General features: G+C 35.4%; 1 protein-coding gene across 14 annotated transcripts in view; it reads right to left on the bottom strand.

Annotated features, from left to right (window-relative positions):
* Nucleotides 1-17,320, bottom strand: part of MYCBP2 (MYC binding protein 2) — a 202,017-nt gene that overhangs the window by 123,073 nt on the left and 61,624 nt on the right. For 11 of the 14 annotated variants that reach the window (XM_090130523.1, XM_090130437.1, XM_090130445.1 and 8 more), the window contains exons 16-18: nt 16,573-16,718; nt 12,871-12,972; nt 5,889-5,996 (exon numbers count right to left, since the gene is read on the bottom strand). In XM_090130523.1, coding sequence (XP_089986649.1) covers nt 5,889-5,996; nt 12,871-12,972; nt 16,573-16,718 — 356 coding nt within the window. Of the gene's footprint in view, nt 1-4,107; nt 4,183-5,888; nt 5,997-12,870; nt 12,973-16,572; nt 16,719-17,320 lie in introns of all 14 variants that reach the window. The other 3 variants (XM_090130532.1, XM_090130469.1, XM_090130483.1) reach the window with 3 other exon arrangements.

Below are 17,320 nucleotides of genomic sequence, written 5' to 3'. Positions count from 1 at the left end.
AAAGCACTGTAATTGACCACGGTAAGTATACCCTGGTCTCATTTATTCAGTATTTGTTAACAATTTTACTTAACTCTAACCTGGCCATATAGTCCTTGTTTTACATAATTAACTCTCTGATACTATGTGACGAGTATGCCTAACAACACTGACATACCCACTACTACTATACCTGATGCATTTCTAGACATTCTGTGGTTTCTTTCATAAAGAATGAAGCGTGCTATTTGTTCCTATAGTAAAACAGTCCTTGCATCAGATAAAAGTACAGAAGTGACAAATAATTGTTTTGTTCACGAGCATCTTGAAAGCCACTCTCCTTCAGAAAACAATATAAAAGTCTGCTAACAATTACATGCAGGGTCACAAAGGAAATTGGTTTCATAGTACTTGCAGAAAAAAAACATGACAGAGAGCACATTCATCACCATTAAAACATCTATATCTGCAAAAAAAGCTGGCAATAAAAACTCTAAAGAAAGTGCATTTTCATATTGAAAAATATCATATGACTGCAGTATACACGCACACATTAGCCAAATGAACTACTAAACACCCGTAACTACTGTTCTTTTACAAAATCCTTTTAAATTAAAAAAGTTTCTCTAGTAAGAGGAGAAAAATGGATGAACATGTATAATAACTACACCCAAGAGATTCTACTATTGATTCTGTGGTAAATTCTGACCAGCTACTGCTTCATTAAAATTTTTGATACAGGGGAACAACTGCTGTTAAAAGCATTCAAGGTGCAGTTAATTTATAATTCCCAAACTGTTTCCTAAAGAATTATTAGTGGAAATGTGAACACTGAGCACTACACTACTTAAAAATTGCAAATATTTTACTTAAAATATAACCTGGTTTATATATATATTGCCAATGATTCATCCAAAGAGATTTCAGCATATTAAAAAAAAAAGTTTTAACAAATCCTACTATTCTTAAAAAGAAAAAAATAGTCATGACTGTGCACAGAAATCCCACATATTTTGCACCTGTAAAGAAACTGCACACAAAGGTATTTAGTAATACTTTTAAGGAACTAGCTCTCATAGAGTAGTAGTAACTTTTTATGCCTATTTTTGTGTTAAATGCTATATGCCTATAAATCTAAGGGCTAATTCTAAGGGCTAATATTGCCACCAGAAAAATGTGTTCAGTAAGCAACCTACTTACTGCTTCCTTGTTTCACACCAGCTTTTCAAACAGGAACAGTGCAAAGTGAAATGTTCTTGGAATTTACCTGTGGCATCTTCTCTCTTCTCTCGCTATCATTGATGACAATGATAACAAATATAAACTCCTGTGCAAATGCATTTGAACAGTCATTGCCAGGAATGCACACAGCCAATAAGCATGTGATGGGACAGCATGTCTTCCTTCAATGAAACTAGCTAGACACACTGCATGTTTCCTATAACATGGTAGTATTAAATACTGTTGTGCAAGATGAAGAGAAAATAACATATTTTACATCTCCTTATCAAAGAAACAAATTTATTTTAAAGGTTAAAGATAAACTGAGTTGGCATTTTTGAGTTCCAAAGGAGAATCTTCTCCACTATGAAACTTACTTGGAAGTTCTCTTAGCTAATATTACTATTACAAAACAAAAAAATGCATAACCTCCCAGTATTTTTCAAGAATTAAGAAAAATCATCCGTCTAAGAAGGGTAGAAGAATAATAACCAAGTCCACTGAATTCCTGATTGGGAGCTACAGAGCTTGAGTGAAAACTAGTATGTAGAATCTCAAGTGCATGACATTTACAAAACTGTGTTAATAAACTTGCATTCTAATTACAAATTAAATAAAAACTCCATTCTGAATTTTTGTACCACTGGCATGGATTTTGTTAGGTGGTTTCTCTCCAATAAGTGTTCAAGCTACTATATCCTTATCCCTAAACTGTTAAAAAGTAAATTACAGTGAAATTTTCTTCAACAGTTTTGTATCAGCATTTAAAAAATCATTTATACATAACGTGTTCCATCCATAGAAGTTCAGCTCTTTCTAGCCTATCCTTTTGACAGTATTGGTTTTTGTTTTCATATGTCTTTAGAATTGTGTAAATATACATATATATATATTTCTAAATTTATTTATTTATTTATTTATTTATTTATTTATTTATTTATTTAAGTATCACTGCTCTCAAATACAGGGAAACAGGAGAATTTGCTACAAAACCTTAACTGACTCGAGAAACTCACTTCAACTTCACTCAACATACAGACTTCTGCAAACTATTATTAATCTTTGCTACATAAGGTTCCCAAAGATGAAATCTCCAGAGTCTGTAGATACAGAGTGGGAAGTGTGGTTTAACTACAGCACTCTGAGCCACACAACCGTTTGCTCACCCCCTCCCTACCAGGTAGGATAAGGGAAAGAAATGGAAACAAAAGAGAACTGGGTTGAGATAAAAACTATTTACTATGACAGAAGAGGAAGAAGGAACTGCCTGCCACCAGATGCTTTGCCAGCAACACAATATCTCATTCCCTGTTTACTGACATCCAGCCAATCCTTGAGCAGTAGACAGCTCAGGCCAACAGCCCACATCTTTACAGCTTTTGACATGGTGTCACATGGTATGAAACAACCCTTGGACTAACTCACCCACCTGTCCTGGCTCCACCCCATCCCCTGCCCTGTGCCATCATGGCAGCAGCCCTTCCCTGCCAACTGGCCCAGCCTGGCCCAGTGAACTAATCACTCAGCAATAACTAACATCAGTGAGCCATCAGTACTTTTTCAGCTGAAACAAGGACAAGAAGTCACTACCTTGTTGAAAAATGAGAATAAAGGACAAGCAGATTCTTAGTTTCGAAGTACTCCATGATTACCAAAGAACACGATATCTATCCTTCCATCTGAATTTGTGATGGAGATGCAGATATAGATCAGAAAGTTTATGATGATGTTTAATATACAGTTTTGGTAATAAGAAAATTCTTGATACGTATACTTCGAAAATGTGAAATGAGTAGATGGCAATGGCAAGTTTTCCATAAAATAAGTGAATTCATGATGAATCACAGAATCATAGAATGGCTTGAGTTGGAAGGGACCTCAAGGATCATCAAGTTCAAACCCCCTGCCACAGGCAGGGCCACCAACCTCCAGATCTAGTACTAGATCAGGTTGTCTAGGATCCCATCCAACCTGGTCTTGAACTCCTCCAGAGATGGGGTACCAAAGCCTCTCAGGGCAGCCTTTCCCAGCACCTCACCACTCTCTGTGAAGAACTCTTCCCTGACGCCCAATCTAAACCTTCACTCCTTGAGCTTAAAATCATTCCTACTGGTCCTATCACTATCTACCTGAGTAAAAAGTTGATTTCCCTCCTTTTTATAATCTTTTAAATACCGGAGTGCTGCAATGAGGTCTCACAGCCTTCTCTTCTCAGGGCTGAAGAAGTCCAGCTCCATCAGCCTGTCTTTGTAGGGAGGTTCTCCAAACCTCTGATCATCATCATGGCCCTCCTTTGGACCCTCTCCAACAACTCCACATCTTCTATGTACTGGGGGCTCCGGACCTGGACACAGCACTGCAGATGGGGCCTCACGAGGGCAAAGTAGAGGGGGACAATCACCTCTCTGCTCCTGCTGGCCATCTTTCTTCTGATGGAGCCCAGGATATCATTTGGCATTCCAAGCTGCAAGAGCACACTGCTGGTTCATGTTCAGTTTTTCATCCACCAGGGCCCACAGGTACTTCTCCTCAGGACAATGAAACTATATAAATTTTTAAGTGAGCATTTCAAAAGAGTTCCCCAAACAAAAGCCATTTAGATTTGGTAATATACCACTGTACAAGATTCAAATTAGGCCACAACTGTCAGCCCTGAAGCAGCTGTTCATGTTCAATTTTAAATAAATATCATTAAAGAAAAGTTCTACAGTTGCAGACTAGGAAGCAGGAATAGGTATAGGCAAGTTTAGTATTGTGCTCTTCAGTACCACCAGTTGAAATGATTTTTCCCTGTCAGAAATCTTTAAGGTGATGTGAATTGTTACAAGACCACTTTAAAAGAAATGTCTGAAGTTAAAATGCTGGCTTGGAAAATATAACGTTCAAAAGTAAGATGAAAGAACATACTGATTTCAATGTCATAATGTCCTTTTCCTGAAATTAACATCTCTGGCTCAGATTGCTTGAGATTCCTGATTTTATCTTGTCAGAGAAGCAAATGAGGAATGTCTTTTAAGATGAGGTATGTCTCTTCTGCTTTTCACAATTCCATTATTTTGATAGCAACTTACTTCACAAGTTTTTCATTTTCCCTTGAGAGCTCCTCTAGAAGTCAGGGGAGATTTCTAGTTTATAGTGGAATTTATGATCTTCTTTAGGGGAGCCATCTTCCAACAGCTCTCAATGTTTACTTGTAAAGACATTACATGAGACAAATCAACCTAACCTGTTCAGCATGAAATAGAAAGAACTAAATGGTCAATTCTATGGAGCATGTCTGTCAGGTTTCAGCACAATACAGGCCTTTGCATCGTGCTAGCAAACTCTCAAGAAATAATGCCAACCTCAAATTGAGAATAATGCACAAACCTCTAATAAGGATATATGTGAGATAGATACCCAGAGCTAAAGGGAGTTCCAACTAATAAAATATGCCATAAAAGAACAGATATTGGTAGGACAAATATATTCTGTTATGCACTTCCCTGTAGAGTCGAGGTTTTGCAAGCAGTACAACTAGCAGAAATACCTAGTTCAAGAAAAGTGGTTATTAGTTGATTGTCACTGACAGCAGATTCTGTGTGTTTTGTCTTTCAACATGAAATCTCTACCAGTGGGATTAAGATAGATATTTTTAAATTTAAAAAAGTAGTTGATGCTCAGATTTTATATAGTAAACTGAAAAGAAACGCAAAAACAAAGGATCAAATTCTGCTTTCATTTCTCTAAAGTGGACTTGAGATAATTTCCTGAATTGGTACCTTCATAATTAGATAGACCACATTCATGCACTGTCATATCCAGAAAGGCTTCAAACTGTCATACAATTTCTCTGCATATATGCAAACAACTACTTTCCATTAATTCAACTGAAAAGTCATTCTAACAATTAGCTATTTAAAAAAAAAAAAAAAAAAATTGAAACATTCTAGACCCCTACCATTTTAGAACTTTGTTTACTTAAGATCACATCTATAATCTAGACTTTACATACATATTCTTTGTCTATAAATACACACGCATTTATATATAGATACAGATACATGCAGACAGTTGAATAAAGTCCATGTTTCAAAATTAGTTTTAATGAGTTGGCCTTCCAGAGAAAAGGAAGTGCCATAAATGCCAAAAACGTCTCCTTACTTAAATTCTGAAAAAAAGTGCAATTTATATTATTTCAAATATCTTGTTTCGGTAAAAAAGTCTTGTTAATAGATGGCTTAACAATGAAATATTCTAGTCTAGAATTAAAAACTTGAGTTGATAGGTTGCAGGAATCACCCCAGTTACATTGCACAAGTTCAAAAACAAAAAGAAAAAACACCAACCACAGTGCAAATGTGACAGTTGAGACACAGGAAGGTGTTAAAGTTTCCTACAGCAAACTTCAAGAACTTCAGGAATGAAATAGCTTCAGAAATGAGAGAAGACCCAGAAAAACAACAAATTTTTCAGTAAAAAAAAAGCAAAGGAAAACAAAGATGATGCAGACTACCAAACATTTACAATTTTTTTTAAAAAGTCAACATACAAATGTGTTCTCTTTCTCCTCAGGTAACAAAATACTAACAAGAAGAAAGGCAGAAGCCATTTTTTGCATTGCTTTGAGAAGAGAGATTGAGTGCATGGAAGAGGTAAGGTGGGAGTATCAGCTTTTTCCACCCTAGCCAATAAGGAAGACCAAATACCTTTGTGCTTGTCCCGCTTAGGCTTTAGCTGTGCTGGATGGGGTCTGATTCTGGCTAGAGCCTGTTCTCGATGGTTCATAAAAATAGGACCAGGAAATACAAGGGGGCCTGAGGAGAAACATTTTGCACATGCATAGGAAAGCTCACAAAATGAAAACAGTGTGTTAAACAAAATTAAAATTAAAATCAATAGAAAAAAATTATATAATAAACTTGTTTATCTAAATTCAGAAAGAAGTGATTATTTCTTGACAATAAAATTAGAATATTATTGAAAGAAACAGTGAATATCCCACAGTGACAGCTTAACCTGAATTTCTAAGTATGCAACTGTACTCCAAGTAATGGAAAGGCGGGCTCATAATGACAATAAATACACACTGCTGTCTTTAATAAGTTAGAAGATTAATAATCATGACTTACATTCTAAAATATTACTTTTAAAACTGCTAATTTAGAATAATAATACCCTATCAATGCTAAATATAAAATAAACAGCACAATCACATAAATATTCGTCGTTATCATGCTTACATTTAAGTTATTATCATAAAGGAAATTGCAATCCAAAAATGTGTGTTATATGAACAAAATTATTCAAATCATATGATTTTTTCTGATCTTTTAACAATTTTGTAATCCATTTAATTTATTCTTCGAATGTTTCCCATCTATATAAAGGTCTCACCTTTAAGAGAAGATTCACAGTTGAAGAAAGCAGTGATGTATTTATTTAACATTTCCTCCAAATTTAAAAATCTAGATGTAAGTACTGCTGAAGATAATTCTGTGTGCATCACAGAAAAGCAATTTGTTGCTTCAATTTGTATTTTCTGGTATAATTCAAAGGTTAAATTAATCTGCCATCAGGAATTTCTTTAGAAGCATCTCTTACTTCTGGTAATCTGACATTCAGTGGAAATCATGAATCATGAGCAACTAATACATCTGCCACTATTCCACAAGACTCCAAACCCAGTCCATAAAGAGACTTTTTAAAAGAAAAACAAAACAAAACAAAAAAAATCCCAAATCAGTCTTACTGACACGTTCTGAATGTCTTATGTGAAACTTAAAAAATAAATGCACTTTCTTCATCCCCAAGATTATCAATACTCTATTTTCTTAGCTAATCTTTATTGATAAATTAATTTAGGCTAACTTTCCATTAATGTCCATTGTCTCATGTTTCCTGCTGTTCACTTTAATCCATCAGATCTATAAGTTGTCTTAAAAATCAACTACTGCCTTTCCTCCTAGCTTTATGTTTCCTACAAGTGCTAGCTAATATAATGGCCAAAAATCTCAAAAATTGTTTATGTTTTTACATACAGCATAGATTTTTATTTAAATTCTACCATGCTTACCTGGAGTCTCTTCATTCTAATTCAACTACAATAGGTTCACTTGTTAATTAAGAACTAACTTCTGATGACCAAGGATCATCATCTGATTTACCATCATCATGCAGATTCTTCCTCTAATTGTCTTGCTTTTTTTACTGCTTTTCACAGTCTCCTCTCAATCAGAGCTTCTGTTTAACAGATACATAATACTACCCCATATTCTCAGTTAACATTTTTTATAAAGATTACCATCTGCCAGGTCACTTGCTGTGCTTAGCATCTCACTTCCTTATGTTAGATTCACACAAAAATGTTATTTTTCAGCATTCCAAGTCGGAGGGGAGATGCAGATGTGGAAAAAAGTCAATAAAGGGGAAAAAGAAATGACAGGCGGGTTATGAAAGCTAGGAAAGTTTGGAGGACAAAAGATATAGAGCTAAACTTGATGAATAGCAGGAGAAACTAGACTGGAGTTTTAAAATGATAGCAATGGAAGACTGGGAGTTGCTTACTACTCAGTTTCCAATTAAATGAAAAGCCAATGAAACAGAGAATGGATCTAATGGGGTGATAAAAGTGTAACTCAGATTAGAAAACATTTGTGAAAAAAAAAAATATATATATATATATATATAAATATATATTCAAGAAATACAAAGAGAGCGGGTTGAAGCATTTACGTCTAAGATCTTTGTGGAAAATCAAACAGAAAACATGATCTCCAGATAATTTAGGCAAAAAATTCCACAGTTCCTGAAAACACCTGTATAGCATACAGCCCAGGAGACAAGATGCAGATGCAGCCCCGAAGGCAATCTTGGGCACTGTGGTGTTAAGAGCAAATATAGCATAAAAAGAGAGAATTATAGAAGGTCAGAAGGAAGTGAAGTATGCTAGGGTGAGTAAAAGAATTATAGGAAGTCTGGGAGACAGAAAATATTGGGGATGCACTAAATAATGGCAGCTCCAGCATACAGCTACCACACTGCTGCTTACAATTGCCAAGCCATGATCCCCTAGTCAGTATGGCTCTGTAACAGTGCCTGATATTCTGACCAAAGCAGAATTTATCTTTGCTTCTGGATATTTCTATATCCTCCACATTCCCATCAGTTAGCTGAAGAACTCAAGTTTAAAATAAGTTAAATGCTGTATTTCTTCATTTCTTAATAATTTGTATCAAACATGTAAGAAAATGTTAGATCTGTGACCTGTTAATGAGAATATAATAGGAAACACCTACATACTGATGAAGCCTGATATGATATGATATGATATGATATGATATGATATGATATGATATGATATGATATGATATGATATGATATGATATGAAGCCTGCATGTTCAGTCATGTGCTGTGAAGGACCTCCTCCCCTCCAAACAAATATGGGAAACAAACCACAAGAACTATTTACAAAGACCCTATTCGCTCTGTACTTACAAACAAGGTTGTCTGTATATAGAGAGCAAAGTTTAGGTACTATTAACTGCTCTGGTGTAACACTGCAGCCATACATCAGATGCTTCCTTTATTTTGTTAAAAATGCAGAACAGTACTTGAAAAACTCCTCTAGAAGTCTCTAATGTAGATGTACAAGAGAAATAACCTATTAGTCAGTTATTTTTAGTAGCTCAGGTTACAAACATAAGGGGAGTCACTAGCAGACCGCAGTGCTGCTATTTTAAATCAGTTGCTTTATGATGTAAATGATATTCATTTTCTCCCTTTAGAAACATCAAGATTAGCTTCCCCCCCCCCCGGAATGTATTCTACAGGATCCAGGCCTTTCAAGATGATCTTTGTCTGGCAGTGAATTAAGATCATACATACACACATGTGCTTCTGCATTCTAGTCCATCTTAGCACTTAGGCAGAACTTCCATAGAGTTTTCTGTTAAAGTCTGTCTTAAGCATATTTTTTTTAGTATCTCTCCCTACACAACTACTCTTTGGCTGGCTGTGATTAAAAAAGACTGAAATCAATTATTTCAAATGGCCATATGTTGAAGATCAATGCACTGAATGTAGCAGGTTACCTGAAAACATAGTACACAATTATGTAATCAGAAGTTGCATCAGAAAGTACTGCTTTACACGAGCAGTAAAAATTAAGGCTGCGCAGGCAATCTCTATTCTGCTGTTCCTTAACTCATCAGTGTTTGATTTCACAGTTCATGTTTTTTTAAACACAGTAGCTCTTCTGTAGATTGTTAATAAATGATGGCACTTTCCACTGTAAAACTCTATTTTTGCCCGCTTGAATACTTGTAAGAAAAAAAACAGATAATTAAAAACAATATATGGAGACAAATTCTTAATATAGAAAAAAAAAACCAGCTCAACATTAGGCAAACTTAAAAGGTGATCAAAAAACAAAACAGACTACATGCTTTATGGTAAAAAACAAAACAAAACAAACAAAAAAACAAACATAACACCTTAATATTCCTAACAAGGTAGGGATAACTGGTAACGGTGCACATTTCTTTTATGTTTTTTTTTGGACAAGTAACATCTCCCCGCAGAAATAGTCACGTACAATGACACTGTGATGCAGACACTAAGGTTAATTTTTGTTTTACTGCCCACTGCTATGCTTGCTTCTTTTCTTTAAAACACTGAAAGCAATAACAGATTACATTTCTCTTCCTGTGTTCTTAAAGAACTTTTCTACTGACAACTTATAAATAAAACAGATGGGAAAGAAAAATCATTAGAACTTTTTAAAGATATGCAGACAAGCCAATATGAGTGTACAGGACAATTTGACGAATGGTAAAACTTAAACATAAGTTGTATTAATAATATTAATTTAGGCACTTTCTCTCTTCTGAATATTTCATCATTTACATATTATTAAACAAATATGAAAGATGCATTTCTCTATATATGTACATATAAGTTAAACTAAAACATTAGACAATGTGCTAATAAAGTCTGAGGCAAATCTGAGTTCTAAAACTGTATTTATAAAGTAGAAATATTTATATTTTGTCCTTATTAGTACTCATCATCCCTTTCAGACAGAAGTCACCAACTCAAGTATACTAATGTAATTTTCAGATGTAAATTTCATATTTTCTGGTAATTGAGGACAAACATACACAACTTCCTCTTGAAAGCTTTCTTAAAAACAAAGTCATCAATGAGTTTGATACAACTTTAAGTAAAAAGTTTTTAAGAAACTTAGAAACAAATATAACTTCCGGGTCATGAAAGCATCAGCATAATTAATTAAAATTATGGAAAGAAGCTGCACTAATTTTAAATGAAAAAGACTGCATATAGAACAGAATTCGTATTTAAGTGCGTTTGGCAATGAACAAAGAATGCCGTTGCTGATGAATGCATTTTAAATAATAGTATTTAAATACTTGGTCTACCAAAGTAAAACTAATTACTGAAATAACTGAATTATCTACACTTCGGGATAATCTAAAATAGTTCAAATGCAGGCAGCGTCAGTTAATATTGTCTCAATACTCAACAGCTTTAACTAAAATTAGTGAATATTCTTTATTATTATTATTATTATTACTATTCCAGGTAGAATAAGATTGAAAGAAAATATTTTTTCCTTTCTGCATTGGCATCAAAAGCTAAAATCTTGGTTAATTACACACAAAATTTGCATCTTAACAATTATCATCTACGGTTTTTCAGGTTGCAAAACCTTTTGCATATCTAAATCATTATGTGATAAATATTTAAACGTTCCCAGTGTCTCTCAAGAAAGAGAAGAATGATGTAAGAGTTCTCAAGCATAGCCCTACTCTCTCCCCCAGCTAATGGGGGAGATCATCTAGATGAAGAATTAACAAAACTCCAAATTTTTCATCTGGCAATACCTGGCTGTATAAATCAGGATTTGTCCTAAGTCTTTGTGATAAAATATTCTCAGCTTTAGAGCACAAACCATTCTAAAAGGAAATTAATCTGCACTCTTTCAGCCAGAGATACCCAGACCACCTCCAATATCCACGGAGATACAGAATTACAATTCTCTTTCACACAGATAATACAGGTGTATGCAACAAGCTGGCCAGCAATATCATCTTAAGTACAGTCCCTCTACACCCTATCAAACTGACAGTGAAAATACATGGATCATCTGAAACACAGATCCAGAATATCTTTGTTTAAAAGACAGCACACAAAGTGGACAAGCTGTGCTAGTTCTATTTCCAACCACAGAAATGGAAGCACAATGGAATGTTGTTCTTCTCTTTTTGTTCCAACCTTCCCCCTTAAAATGAAAATTTTCTTCCCAGCTCTGTCATCAACACCCTTCTAAGACACTTCAGTATTTCTAGCTGTCCCTAGCATTAACACTGCAGTATGCAGACAGAAGAATAAAAGCTTCCCTTACTACCTCAAAGCTAAAATCAATTGCAAACATTCAAAGAAAAATAAATATTCTGCCCTTCTCTACATCCATAGTTTCTCTCTTCTCTGTTGGTCCTTACTCATGATAAAGCTAGTAATTTCTTGAAGGCAGATGAAACAAAGTCAAAAATTGCCCCACAAAGTTTGGTGGCTTGGACTTTAGAAAACAAGTTCAATCACAATGCACACTTGATATCTCGGGAAAAAAAAAAACAGTAGCAAATTCTGAAAAGGCATTATTTTTAAAAATTTAAATCATACATTAGTGACATAATCAAAATGGATTTGCCAAAACAGCAGAAGCTTATACAGTACAAAATTTCAGCACTGCTGCTCCTCCTCTCAACACACAAGAATGTCACCAACCACATCCGCACACTTCACTAAAATATCAGTTCTATCAGTCTAAAGTCTCTCAACTTTATTTATTTACCAGATTAAGACTCTGAAATATTTAAAACAAGAGCAGTACTGAAGGCTTGTTAGAACACAGTTCTGTATAAAATTCCAACAATAATTCCTGACGTAGATAATACACAAAAAAAGCAAATTTTGAAATGCTCCAGTGTTTTTCATCTGTTTTAATTCAGTCAACATACTGGATTGCTTTGGGCTACTTACGTAGAAAAAATTTCATTTTGCAAAACAAGAAATTTTGCTTACTATTATACTGTAGAAATCCATTGATGAATTATAGTAACTTATAATCAATAATTCATACTATAGATAATGAACAATGTACGATCTTGCAGGCTTTTTAACTTTCTACATTAAGTCAGTTTAAGCATTTACATTAAAAATAAAAGCTACTATTTAATTGCAAATCAGCAAAAAATTTAAATTGATAATAGTAAAGTAATTTTAAAGCACTGGAACAGGTTGCCCAGAGAGGTTGTAGAGTCTCCCTCTATGGAGATATTCAAGACCTACCCAGACACCTACCCATGCGGCCTATTGTAGGGAGCCTGCTTTAGCAGGGGAGTTGGACTTGATATTTTGAGATACCTTCCAACCACTGCAAATCCGTGATTCTGCAATTCATATAAAACACTGCTTTTCTCCACTTAGACAAACATATAGATTTTCACAATTTTTCAAAAGCAGGCTACATAACTAACTAGTTTTTTAGGTTCTGATTTTTGTTTGGTTAATGTACTCATCTACTTAAGCAAAGTCAGTTAATTCCCATTCTTAGAACATAGGCTAAGTTTCCTTAGTCAGTTCAAGCCTCTCATCAAGTCACGTACCCCTTCCTTCTTCCAGTCTGTGTCTCCTATTTACACGCTGCCGCTTTTCTTCTTGCCGTAACTGTAGGTGTTCTTCAATATTAACTCCAGGAACTGGGACAGCTACATTAGTTAAGAAAACAATACACTTTAAAAATTTTTTTAAATTGTTATGAGAGCAAAAAACCTTAATAGAGTTTTAGTAAATGGAAACCGAAGCCTACTTACTACTAGTCCTTTATATAGTTCTTGCACAATATTTAGAGAAGGACAGCAGAGATGAGCAAATTTTATCAAGAGTTTTAAGCCTTACTGTTGAATTTCCTGATTTCCACTAGTATGCCAGAGTTCCAACTTCACTGAATAGCATTTAGTACTTTCTCTCTATAAAACTGCAGATTAGCATGGATATCAATTTTTCCCCATAAAGTTTCAGAAACGATTATTAATAAATACAAAACAATAATAAACAAACATAAAATATAATGTAAACTGTATTTTAAGATATAACCAAGTTACATATTAAAAACATTTTAAATACATACTTAAATACTTTACCATCATATGCTATATGCTTAATAAAAAACATTCAATTACTTTAATATACACATACATCTTTACATAAATTCTGACATTTACCCGACCAGGTGTATCCTGCTCCTGATATCAAATAAAAAACTGCACCTTGAAGCACTTTTGCTTTTCCCCAGGAAAATATGGCTCAATCAATTCAATGTCTTCCCCTCAAACTATGGCAGGCACAACATAGGGCCAAGAGGTGTCTATCCTGCTAAAAAAGGAGTTAGCAAAGCAGAAGAAAGTACAAAAAACTTAACTCCTTGGCTTAGTTTCAGCTGGGATTGAATTGTTTTCCTTATTGTCTGGTATGATGCTACGTCTTTGGTTCCAGGAGAAAAACAATGTTGATAACACATTGATATTTAAGGTTGCTGCTATGCAGTGTTGTATAGAGACATGGCCATTTGCAGCGAATAGCCCAAGGAGCTGCAAAGCAACAGAATTAGGACAGTTGACCCAAACTGGCTAAAGGTATATTCCATACCATATGACACCAATGCAAAAAGAGTTTTGAAGGGAGTGGGAGTTCATCTCTCTGCCTTCCGCTGCTCAGGGAAACCAGCAGGTCATTGGTTGGGGAGCAGTGAGCAATTGCTTGTGCATCACTTGTTACATACATTTGTATATATATATTTATATACACATATATACACATACACACACACACACACTTTTATATATATATATAGTCACAACTATTATCCTTTTCCTTTTCTCTAGCTTAATAGCTATATCTCAACTCACGAGTTCTACTTTGCTTTTCTTGATTCTCTCCCCTCACCCCACTGGGAAGGGATTGGAGTGAGTAAACAACTGTGTGGTGCTGAGCCACCAGCTAGGTTAAACCACAACAGTTAATTTGGCGCTCAACATGGAGCTCAAAGGGTTGAGATAACAGCAGATCAAGCCAGAGCATGTTGTGATAGTTTGATAACTGCTGTTGATTTTTTTCCTACTTATGGAGCTCTATAAGAGACTTCTCATGCAACTATATTTTGAAGCACCTTGCTTTCTGCTTATTTCCCCTGCTGTGTTGTTTGTCATCTCTGGGGGTTGGATTAAGGTCTTTATTTTGCTAGGCTGTGTGGTCTTGGCTTATCTCATGATAAAATTGGCAGCAAAGAAACTAATGCTTTGGGTTTTGGGAGCCATAATGTTGATACTATTAGTAATTATACTCTAATTTGTCTCCTCAAGAAGCCCAGTTATGGAAGAGATAAGGGAGGACTCTTTCCAGCAGTTCCTCCCTTTCACTTTTCCTTCTTTCTGTAGAGCTCAAGAGCTAATTACAATAGCTCTTGAGAATTTTGAATATCCAAGGGATGTTCAAACCAGTGCGCCCCTAATACAATGTGTTATGAATGTGTTTCAGATTATGTTTAAGATTAAATAATTATTTAAGAATGTCACCCAGAGATATGCCCTAAGGCAGGATGGGATGGAATGGGCAGGTGCCTAGAGCAGTGGGCACCCCCAGTAATTTGCAGCTGTACCTCTGAACAACAAAAGAATACTGAAAAACTAGTAGAATATCGTAAAGAGACACAAATCACTGCAGCATGCCAGGGCCTGGCGTATGCCTATCAAGCTCCGTTGAAAACTATTCAGCATCCTCAAGGGAAGAAGAATATTTCTGGATCTGATGACAATGCAACAGACTCTCCAACTCCTGAGAAACTTTGCAGCAGCCCCAATTTCTGCAACAGGCTCTGCAGCTGTTCTGAGCATTGCAACAGACCCTGACATCACTCCAACCCTTGCAATGTGCCCTGTGGTTGTTCCTATTATGCGCCCTGTGGATGTTCCACATCTTGCATGGAACACTACTATGCCATGCATGAGAATAGAGCTAGTAAGCAGCGCTGCTGCTGTCACATTCACTGTCAGTGCAATGCAGCATAAACCTACTTCTGTAACCTCAGGGGGCCCTTAGAATTAGAATAACTCATCACTTCCAGATTCTATTTAACATGGAAAAAAAATCCCACATTCAAAGTATAGCGTAGGATTTTCTATGCCTAGTTTTCAGAGGAAAAGAAAAAAAAAAAAGTTGAACAAATATTTTAACCATGTGATTGCTTTATGGTCCTTTTCTATATTAGATACTACTTTCATGAAGCATTATGATCTGTACGTAAACTTAACTACAAAAAAAAAAAATAAGGAAGGGCCTTTGTTGGGCCTAACAAAGTCTCCCCAGACCTCTAACTATCCAGTTCTAAGTACAGAGAATGCAATATTAAAATCTTGTGATAACAGATTTCAGAAAAAAGTAAGACTTAAGCTGGTGTTCAACAGGTTGCCCAAAGATACAGTGGCAGCCCCATCCTTGCAGACATTCAAGGCCAGTCTGGACTAGGCTCTGAGCCACCTGATGTAGCTGTAGAGATGCCTGTTCATGGCAAGGGAGTTGGACCAGATGACCTTTATGGGTCTCTTTTCCAATAAAGATTCTATGATTCATGTGTCTTTGTGTGCAGGTCTGAAGTGATCTCCATAATCCTGGCAACATATTTTATCCAAACATTTCCGATAGAAGAAAAAAAATTCTCAAGAAACAGTGTCTGCAAAAACGCTGAAATAACTTTTCTGTCTCTGCAAAAACACTGAAATACTGTCAGGCTACCAAAAACAGGCAAGTGAAACAGCATCCTAACCACACAGGTCAAAATGGCACACCGATGCCTGCAGTAATACAAAATTTAGAATGTTTCTTACTTACCAAAACAATCCCATTTTTCCACATTACCAATAAATAAATAAATTTGCCTGATCAGCTATATTTATGTATTTTAACACTAACATATTAGAGCTATCATGTAAGTCCAGAAGTTCAATAATTTGCTTCCAAGGAAGAAACTGCATTAGTTAAGATACAAAGTTTTATCACAGAACACAGAAAAATGAAAATGTAAAATGAGTCCTAACTGAAAGAACAAACCTATTTCTACATTAGCCTGTTACTCCAACTCAAGTTTCAGAAGACTGTAGCAGGACTGCTTTTATTGAAAGATTTCAAACAGAAGTATCAAAAGAAAAAAAAACACAAAAATAATAATAAAAAAATAAAAACACCTCAACTGGAAAGAAAAATGTAATAAGCAAGAAAATTAAAAGTCATCTTAATAATTTTGTATCACTTACCTAATAAGAGATCTAAAGGTATCATCTCTTTTACAGCATCAAGGATTCCTCTTTGCCTTGCCTCCTGGCCATCCAGTTCTCTAGCACATGCCTTGCAGCAGCCACATACAGCACAGCCCGACTCACCTGAGCCACAGCCACAGATTCTGCATCAAACAGAGTTGCTCTGTCAATACCTTTTATTTTCATGCATCACTAATGCCTTGGTAATTAAAACATGCCCACAGATAGAACAAACCTATAACATAATTCTTCCCATGATTAACAGATAATGTAGCTACTTTAAATTCTAGATGCTGTTGCATTGTTCCTGGAAGCGTACATTGACAATACACATCCAAACTGACTTTTCAGCATTAACTTTTTTTCAATTAATTAAAAGCATACTATGGGAAAATACATACAAGAAAATGGCAAACACATGCAGTGCAAAGCAGTGACTCTTTATGCAGCTCAATTCTTTAGTAACAGATAAAAGCAAACAGAAAAGAAAGATAAAAACTTCTACTGTAGGACAAAAAGGTCATCCCAAAGCCCTGTCAACAAAACATGTTGAGTTGGAAGGGACCTATAAGGATCATCAAGTCCAATGCCTGATCGATCACTCCAGGGCTAACCAAAAGAGCTTATTAAGAGTGTTGCTTAAATGCCTCTTGAACACTGACAGGTGTGAAGCATCAATCACCTTGCTAGGAAGCCTGTTTCACTGTTTGACCACTCACACAGTAAAAAATTTTCTCTAATGCTC

This window comes from Phasianus colchicus, chromosome 1 (genome assembly GCF_987193195.1).
Source record: "Phasianus colchicus chromosome 1, bPhaCol1.hap1.1, whole genome shotgun sequence".
NCBI lineage: Eukaryota > Metazoa > Chordata > Aves > Galliformes > Phasianidae > Phasianus > Phasianus colchicus.
This window is presented reverse-complemented; position numbering and strand designations above follow the sequence as displayed.